The 9688-nt window shown below is 43.4% G+C and overlaps 1 protein-coding gene across 1 annotated transcript in view; it reads left to right on the plus strand.

The window, feature by feature from the left end:
* The window catches only part of LOC138569456 (metalloproteinase inhibitor 1-like), a 114443-nt gene extending 110810 nt beyond the window's left edge, over nucleotides 1-3633 (plus strand). Inside the window, exons 5-6 of the mRNA XM_069647437.1 lie at nucleotides 581-702; nucleotides 1695-3633. Coding sequence (XP_069503538.1) covers nucleotides 581-702; nucleotides 1695-1832 — 260 coding nt within the window. The 3' untranslated portion in view covers nucleotides 1833-3633. The remainder of the gene's footprint in view (nucleotides 1-580; nucleotides 703-1694) is intronic.
* The last annotated feature ends 6055 nt before the right edge of the window (nucleotides 3634-9688 follow it).

Here is a 9688-nt window from a genome sequence, read left to right on the forward strand (position 1 = left end):
TGTTGCACCTAATAGCCCTATCTCCTATTACATTAGTCTTCTGTCTAAGCAGATGTCAGTGAAGCATTAGACAGGAACCAAAAACAGACACATTCGGAATTCCACCCATTTACTGCTACAAACAGGCTTCTTCCCATAGAGTGGGTCTGTACAGTTCTAACCATTGAAAAATGTCTTACACAATGGGTTTTCGCAAAACATGAATATGCACCTTCTCTAATTATATTTTTATTTTATTATTTATAGCGCAAACCTATATCAAGGGCAGCGGAGTGTTTTACACCAGGACAGTGCCAGAGTCGGGCTCAGCATTTTATACAGCAGCAAAGTACTGTTGGTGGCAGATAAGCAACATGTCGCCCTCCAGAAGGTTTGGCCTACAATTCCCAACAGGCACTGCAAGCATAGTTAGTCGGTTGAAGGGTGTTTTGGGCCAAAACATCTGGAGGGTGACAGGTTGCCTAACCCTGACGTAGTAAATTGAAGAGATTATGTGAACATTTCTCACGAGATAGTGCAATATGTACAGGCTTGATGGCTGATGCTAGTGGAATATTTGACCTTTTTTTTTGCTTTGCAGTTTCCAGCAGTGATGGTCACGCGTCTTTGGGCCTATGCAGCTTTGTCAAGCTCCTAAGTGAGATGCCCGCCAAGCAGATTGCAGGCATGCAGAACGCCTATGCCAAAGGGTGTGGATGTGAGGTGAGTGTGCCTGAAAACACTATCCATTGTTGAACAAAAAAGAGAAATAATTGGAAAAGGGAAGTGAACGGGGTAGATGAAGTCAGGAGGAATGGGAAGAGGGACATGCCTAAGAGCAGGCATGTCAGTGGGAAGGGCAAAAGAAGTGCGTCATGAGAGCTGAACCAGCAGATTAAGCAAATCAAATCCATCCTGAGTAGAATCTTTACTGAAGCTGCTCATTGCTCAGTACAGACTGAAGGGGCTCAGTGTGAGGATGCTCGTATTTTCAAAAGCAGGTGGGATGTTAAATGCCTCCTGTAGCAACCGAGATTTGAAGTATTTATCCCATGCAACATATTGGAAATCTATTTTCTAAATACCGCATGTTAAGGGGTAGAAATGAGTCAGAAAAATATCATGTTTTAGTACAAGATTAAAGTCAAATATTAGTACAGTCCTGCCAATCATGTATTTTTCAATACGTTTTCGTTTGTAAAAATGCATTTGCTTGCCTGTTTGAGGGATTGAAATGCATGTGGGACAGTAGTAGTTCACGATGCTGCAGCCCAATGGGGGACAATTGTGCACAACACGTTTTTACTGAAGACCCTTCTTTGTATTCTTGCACAAGGGTGGTGAGAATGCAAGCATACCACCGCTCACCTTCTCTCCCCCTTTGCAATTCCCAGGCATCTTTTTGAGGCTACGGAAAATTTTCACGCATGGGAAATAATTTAACCTCCACTTGTTATATGGATGGAGCTTTGCACTGCAAAAGCTATAAAGACACACATAGTAAAAAATAAGGGAGGAAGCTTGAGGTAAATAATGGCCTGGTGAATATGGAAAGTCTTGTTATACCTACGATATAGCCCCACTTCATCATAGACAGCAATCTTATTTTTCAGTCGAAGAATAATTATGAAAATTAATTTCTTTGCCGTTCCTACAGAGCGATTCTTATTTCACTGTGTTAAAAAGCTCCTATTTTGTCTCCTTCTCTGCGCTAGATCATCCGTTGTGCTGAGGCGCCGTGTGCGTCTAACCCTAACCAGTGCATCCTTGAAGGTGGTGTCTCCGGGAACCAGCAGCAGAACATGATGTGTGCGCCACATGCAAAGGGCATCTGCAGCTGGAAGACAATATGAAATGTGTGTTAGGAAGAACCTCACTCTGGCAGAGCGGTCAGAAGGATACAACCTCCTTCTCTACCATCCAAAGTGCATCCATTTATATCCTGAGTGGGGGTGCCATCAGACCCAGATTCCTGCTCCGACAGGAAATTACTGCGAAGCAACCAAACCTAACTTCACTAACCAAATCTCATGTTTTAGTACATATTTTCATTGAGAATATGAAGATATCAAGTAATTCTTAATGGCAGTCCTCTAAACATCTTTACTGTTCCCATGCAGACCCAGCATCTCATGCGGGAACACAAGTAAAGAGAGAAATTAATCAAAACGAGTGCTAAAATGAACAACATGGGCCCAATTCTGAAAAAATCTGGCATCACAAATTGTGCAGTGCATGCACTTTTTTTATATGTTATGTTATGTGGTCTTGTACCGTGCACTGCTAGCACATGTGTGGTCTCTTGGTGCTCTGGCAGATCTATAAAGGAAGAGGGTTTGAGGGGTTTTTAGTGTGATTGAGAGGGAGAAGAGCAAGGGAGCTTTGATGTGCTGTTGGCAAGTTCAGTTTGGAAAAAACTGTCACTGAGCCATGGCGAATTTTCTGGTTGGTAGCCGTCATGTGGTGTTGATCTATGGTTGTGGCTGGGTGCTCTGTGTGTGCTTGTGTTTAGTTTAATGGTGCATGTTGTCAGGTTTGAGGTTTCCGTGTTTTAGGGAATTATCTTGTCACCTTATTCACAAAGGTGACCTGCATGGATCTGTGTTGTTTGACCGTGGGATAATTGTTTTTGGTGGAATTGACCATAGTCAATTTTGCTGTGACTACAATTTTACTGCAGCCAAACTAACCCAATCTATGTCCCCCACCCCACTATAGATCCCTCCACCCCCTCTTACCTTTTCCACATCCGCTGCCTCTCCTGACCCTGCAGTGTCAGTTCCGTCCCTCTAACGCGGGACGGATTCGACAGCACAATGGCCCCTTTTGTTTTTTCTTTTTTTTTTGTTGCCCGCCTCCAATCTTCAGGAACCCACAAGGCCAAAAATACTGAACATGAGGAGCGGGGGATACCCCCGCAACCCCCACTGCCCATGTTTGGCATTCATTACCCAATTTAATTCAATCAAATCGATCGAATGGTACTGGTCGAATTCAGTCAGATGTACCATTCGATAAATATTATTCGATCAAATTGGGTAATAACACCTGCACATCTTGAGGGGATTGTGTGCCACTGCAAATGATGTGCTGATCAGCCGTCTTGCATACATTAGTGTTCTCCCAACACTAATACACAACTTGCTTTCGAGACCCAGTTCGGTGTTGGAAGATCATCTCACAGCGTTCCGCCCTTAAAGTGCCAGTCACTGCAAAATATAAATAAAGTGAAAATATTTCTAGCTATACCACTGCTGTTGCTAATGAGTCTGTTCTTCATATTTTGCCCAGATTAGGTGTCTCAAATTGTTTGAATATGCCCAGTTTGGGACTTTACACATCTTGAATATATGTAGCTGAGCTAAGATCTGTTTTCATTAGCATTACCTGATATATAATTCACTTGATAGTTTTCCAATAAACTGTCTCTTGTGAAGGGTGGGATTAGTGGCCATTTGCCCAGTAAATAATAAATATCCAGGGATCCCAAATTCTGGTTTCCTAAATTCTCTGTGCGCCAACCAGCAAATCTTGCACCTGATTCTATAGGCATTCCATATTATTGCCTATTTTATGATGATGTTAAGGTTTTGTGAACTACTTTGCACTGTATCTTCATTTAATAAAAATGCTTTCAAATATTGTCTTTCCTGACTTATGTTCTCAAGTCTTCCTTTTATTGGGTATTTATTTCCTTTCAGTTCAATTCTGTGTATTTAAATCATGTTAAGGTACTATAATGTCATTGGCCGTTTTAGTTATATGATGAAAAACTACAAGGTCAAATCCTTAGTGGTTTGTGAATGTCAGCCAAACCCTGACATGTTTTAATGGACACCAACACACATAAACTCTGATATGCATTTATTATTTGAGATGTAATACATTCTGTGCTAACCAGTTGTTTGACATTCTTAACTGAGTTGGGTGATGAAAAAAAACTGTGCAATAATACAATATATACTTATGGGTATACATTGCACTACTGGCACGTAAGTAATACTTTTCATAGAACAAGGTTTAGTTTGTTTTTCATTTATGAAACCATATTTTGAATCAAACTGTACAGTGAAATGGTCATAGTAATCTAACAATATAATAAAAGGCCAGATGTATGTTTGTCCCTGTATGTTTGTCCGATGCAGTAGCTTCACCTGTTGCTACTGCTAGAGGGAGCTGTTGGCTTAGGGTATTTAATGAACCTACTGTGTCAATGAAAACCTGCACTTTGGCCCATGTACACAGGCCTGTAGACTAGTCTGTAAAAAAACGAATATGAGGTATACATAATCAATTTCTGTCTTTATTACACACCAACAACACAATGCTGGTATCCAACATCAACACACGCTATAGTTGGCCTCGCTGTTACTGCACTCATACTTTTCCTACACCTTTTTGTTCAGTGATTTGTTTATACTTCGCAATATAATACACTCAGGAGCTCATTATGGTCCTAAGTGTAATTTGACGATGGGGAGCCGCTACGTTTGCACTGCAAGTTGTGTTCCGCCCACCCCCTCTCTCCACCATGCAAATGAATGAAAATGTGTTGTGGCATGAATGGAAGGCATTAAAGCCTTATTCAAGGATTGCACACCTTCCTTTTACATTACGCCAAAATGAAGATGAGCTCTGCAGTGTGTAACACTGGTCACAGTGATTTCACCAATCTTTAGTCATACCCATGGGCTTTCCTAGACAACACTGTAAGCATGCTCAAGTACAGTGACCATAGCTGGTTTGCACTCTGCCCAGACCATGGCCTGTGGCACAGTCTCACTGTCACTGTCTGCGGTGTCCAATGTGTTGAGGGTAGCACACATGGAATCTTCCACAGTCATGCATCCGGCACACTTCTCTTGCCTGCTTTACTCACAGATGTTACCTGATTGTATTGAGGCTTGGGCATACCCTTGATGAAGCCCAAACAGTATACACTCTCTGCTTGCTGGAAGTTCTCTACTGACATGGTATGTGGCTATGCCCAAGACATACTTCTGTCCCCATTATATGTATGGCATGACAATGGGAAGCACAGAAACTCGACTCACAAAACATCACAATTGTATTCGCACCAAGAACTTTAATGCACCAGTGGTCAAGCATTTCCTGTTAAGAGGACACGCAAAGGAAAATATGAGGTGGACCATTCTAACAATGACGTTGGATCCAAATGTTGAAGATCGTCTTTTTTCATTTTGGAGCAATGACTTATTTTCAAAACTAAGAGTTACATTACAGGACTGAATGAGTTCTTCTTTTTGAGTTACATTTTTGTTTGGAAGCAATTGTTCCATGCAGTCTATTTGGCATTTGTCTGATATTACTTATTTATTGACTTACATCACTGAATGATTCACCCCTTTTCTTATTTTTTTGTAAATATATAAAAATAATCCTGTGATATTATAAGTATGTAGTTCCTCCTTACTTTACACAATATTTCATTCGACCATGCCCACTGTTGCTGCCAAATTTGAAATCACCTCTTCTTCATCTCAGAAATTTCCCCTGAATTCGGCAACATTAATTGTTCACTTTATGTAATTTGTGTTCTCTTTCACTGGTTCTCTCAATATTACATAGCATGGCGGCAAATGTGCCATTGTGCCAATTTGGCACATCAGGAAGTCAACTCTTCTAGATCTCAGTAAACCCGCATCAAGGAACTTCCTAAAGAGGTAGTTCACTCAAAAATGTTATGTTTTAAAAAGGTTGTCCATAATAATTAAAAATAAATACATTGGCATGGTTTAAAAAAAAAGATCCTATGGGAAATCATTTCGAATGAGACCGTTAAAGTCTTCATTTTCAGCCACTTGGGCGCAACCATTTTGTAAGCTGAATCAGTTTCAGTTGTAAAAGTTAATTATTTGCTCTCGCGGCAACAATCATGCTACTGGGATTGCTGCTGGAGAGCAGAGCATTTTTCAACATAAAAACATAAAAATGCTTGGCCTTGTGAAAGGATTCAGCATCTTTTCACAGTCTGCATGTTTGTGATTTCTTTGGCACCTTGCCTAGACCGGCAAATGGAAATATTTGCACAGGTTGTGTGTGGAATCTCATACGTAACCACGGTTTTTCACCCAGATTGCAGAATGTTCGTGCCAGCTCTCCACATTCCAGAGTCTCTTCAATTGCTCGGATCTGAAGCTAGAATGGGGTGCACGCCCCACTGCATATCCCTCCTCTCCCCCCTCAAAGTGCAGGCACACAGGTGCAAGGTAGGGCCTCGCAGAATGACTGTGCTGGCAGATTCTCAGCTGGTAGGGGCGAGCAGAAAGAGTCACAAGAGCATAAAACTAGATTGCACGTTTTGAGATGCTTACCCACTGTAGACATGCAGTCAGGCAGATGGAGGATTGCAGCGACACAAGAGCGCTTCAGTATTTAACTGCCAAGGATGGGTCCAAGGCTACACAACTTCTTTCACACACCATTTTCTGCTTCATGTGCAATGCCAGCACAAGGTTTGCTTCACTCTCTGCTGTCTAGCATAAGACGTGCACGTTTAAGCTTCTTCTACACTTGCGCCCAATGAATCGACAGTGGCAGAGAAAATGCCCCTCTCTCTCGTACTGCTATCCCATAGTAATACACGTACAGTTCAAGCGTACTAATCACACCCTAACTTTCTCTGGCTTAAATGGAAATCGAGATGAGGGCCTCTTCCCCAGCCCCTTGTGCTTGCAGTGTTGTTTAAGTGCACACTGTATTGATGTGTACACAATGCCTGCTCGCAGGCCCTGCTCCTATGCCGAGCCCAAGCCCTGCTGTGGGCTGTGAGCTGCAGACACGTTATGCGATGTTCTTCGGATGCTAATTGCTTGAAATGTTTAATTAATAACTGCAACATTATATTCCTGGCTGGGGCTTCCATCTGTGCTCTAGCAGTGAGTAAAGGCCCGATGGCATAGAGGGAGTGTTTGTTATTGTGAAGAACGGGTCATTAGCAAAGATTCTTTTGCGCCTGTGATCTGCATGCACAATGCATGCTTATTGAGTGAATGCAGAGGAAGTCTGGGAGTTGTAGTCTATTTTCCTTTGCATTTCTATTTGGCTGTGTCTCAGTGGGTAGCTACCTGTGAGTAGCTGTTACTAGACAGCGCAGTGTTGAAGTGTGCAGTCTCCTTACTGAGACAGAGCCAAATAGAAATGTAATGAAAATAGACTACAACTCCCAGGGCCTCATTACGACTCAGGCGGTAAGGGGTTTACGGCGGCGTAAACAGCGCCGACCCTTACCGCCTGATTCCGAGGTCCCTTAGCGCCATGGAGGTTTTAACACCCAGGTGTTAAAATCCATGGCGCTAAGGGACCTTGATGTTAATTACGCCACCGTAATTTACGGTGGCGTAATTAACGCCTTCCCCACTCCCATTATGCCCTATGGGGCAAAAATGGGAATGGGGAAGGGTAAATGGGGATTGGGGACTTACCGCCCCGCCAACCTCGGAATGGGGCGGTAAGTCCGCCAACCACCATGGCGTAAACTTAGTTTACGCCATGGTGGTAAAGGTACGACCCAGGCGGTAACTTACCGCCTGGGTCGTAATGAGGCCCCCAGACTTCCCGATGTGCATACAGATCACAGGTGCCAAGTGAGTTAATTGGAACACACTGATTTGAGGTGGCAAATACACACAAGAGAAGAAGTGACTTGTTTAGGTGAGTGAATGCTGATCTTGAGTTATCCCAAAATTGAGATACCTTTAAAAAGAAGTGTGAACAAATATTGGGCAGCGCGGAAAAAAAGGTGCCGGTATTCGTGGATACCAGCACTTTACTGGCCCGCCCCACTACGGGTTTGCCGGTGGGGCACCCAGGTTACACCCAGCTAAAACTAAAAGCTGGAGGTAAGGCAAGCACCCTACCAGCAAAAAAAAAAACTAATTACCGCCACTGGCATTGCCAGTGGGGGTAATGACAGCATATCCCCTCCTGGAGTCCAATGGGAATCCATGAATGCAGATTTACACTGTCCTTCCGGCACTAGTAATCCGGCTGGAATGACGCCATACCGTGTGCCAGTAAAGGTAATTACCAAATGCTGGTATCCTGGCGGTTGTACCGCCAGGATACTGGCATACTCAGAATGAGGCCCAATGTCCTTCTTTCTCTTTTCCCCTAGTTCACCTACCCCTACTTATTGCCAGGCACAAACTAGAAAGTACTTCAAAAACATTTAAATAAGCCAATTTAGGGCTGGGTCCTTACAGCAAACATAAGTCATGTTTTTACCATTATTTTCATCAATAATCTTCATCAGAAACTTTATTTTAGTTTATTCCCTCGCTTTCATTTTTCTCTCTAGATTATTTGAAATCACCATCAAATGTTCTGCCCCTGATAGAAATCCCACACCAGAAATGAGATTGAAACATGTAGGATCATGTTTCTGTTCACGTTTGGACATGGAATGCATTAATTTGTAGTTTTGTCATGTGTATTATTGGATATTTGTAGAAATATGTTTTGTCATCAATGTAAAAATCGGACCAATCGTTTTTTTTAAATTAATGTGCCTGTAGGTTGATGTGCAACATCACACATGTTGTGTAGGGTGATACTGTATTCTTTTTGTAAAAAAGCTCAATTAGATATCTTTTTAATTGTGAGGAATATTTTTCAGATTTTCGCTGTGTTAGACATATATTTATTGGACATTTGTATGGCACCTACACAAAAAATGGTGTTTCAAGGCACGACAAGACAAAAAAAGGGGGGGAGAAGGGAGAAAGATAACAATAATGGTCCTACTAGGCATTGTGACATTCGGATCATGCAAGTGCAGTAACAAGAAGTGTGGTGGGAGGTGGGAGTGCCGGTCAGCGTGTATTACGTAGTGTTATGGTGGGAGGAGAAGTGCAGGGTAAAGAGGGGAAGAGTGCAAGTGATATGGGGCCTAGGAGGAGGGGCAGAGGGAGACAGCGGCTAAGCGTGTGTTAAGGGGAGGCCAGGAGGGCTAGGAGGGCAAGTGCCAGGGATTGCATGGGGTGCAGGGGGTGAGGGTCCCATGCTAAGAGGGAGGAGGAGGGTGGACTGGGCAGGGGGGTCTGGTGCTCTGTAGAAAGAAAAAGTAGGGTCTTGAGGAGCTTCAGGAACTTAAGGAGATCCAGCTCAAGCCTGAGAGGGGCAGGGAGACCATTCCAGAGGACAAACCCCAACTGTGTGCTTAAAGAAGCATCTGATCTGCAGAGAGATGGAACTACAGGACCAAGAGCTCTATCAGGAAGATATTTAGGGAGAGAGAGTTGGATGTAGCAGGGTCTGAGGCCCCAGAAAGCCTTGATGATGATGCAGAGGAACTTGAACTTGATCCTAGCAGCAACCAGCAGCCAGTGAAGAAATGTTAGGGCTGGAGAGATGCAGTCCCTGGGCTTGAGGCCAAGGATAGGTCTTGCAGTACTATTCTGGATTAGTTGAAGGGGGTGAAGGAAGGAAAAAGGGAGTATGAGGAAGAGGCTGTTGTAGTAGTCCAGCCAAGAGAGGATCAGCGCTCTGAAGACATAGAGTTTTTGGGGCAAGAGGAGGCCCAGCTGATAGCGGGACTTCTTAGCAAGGTCCATGATGTGAGGAGAGAGGGCGAGAGAGGAGTCAAAGGTGACATCAATGTTATTTACCTGACAAGAGGGTGAGGGGAGGGGACCCATAGAGGACGGCCAGAGGGTAGGAGGGAAGGAAGGGGCTGGGGTCCCAATGA

Source organism: Ambystoma mexicanum, chromosome 2q, assembly GCF_040938575.1.
Source record: "Ambystoma mexicanum isolate Mex_15411 chromosome 2q, UKY_AmexF1_1, whole genome shotgun sequence".
Classification (NCBI taxonomy): Eukaryota; Metazoa; Chordata; class Amphibia; order Caudata; family Ambystomatidae; genus Ambystoma; species Ambystoma mexicanum.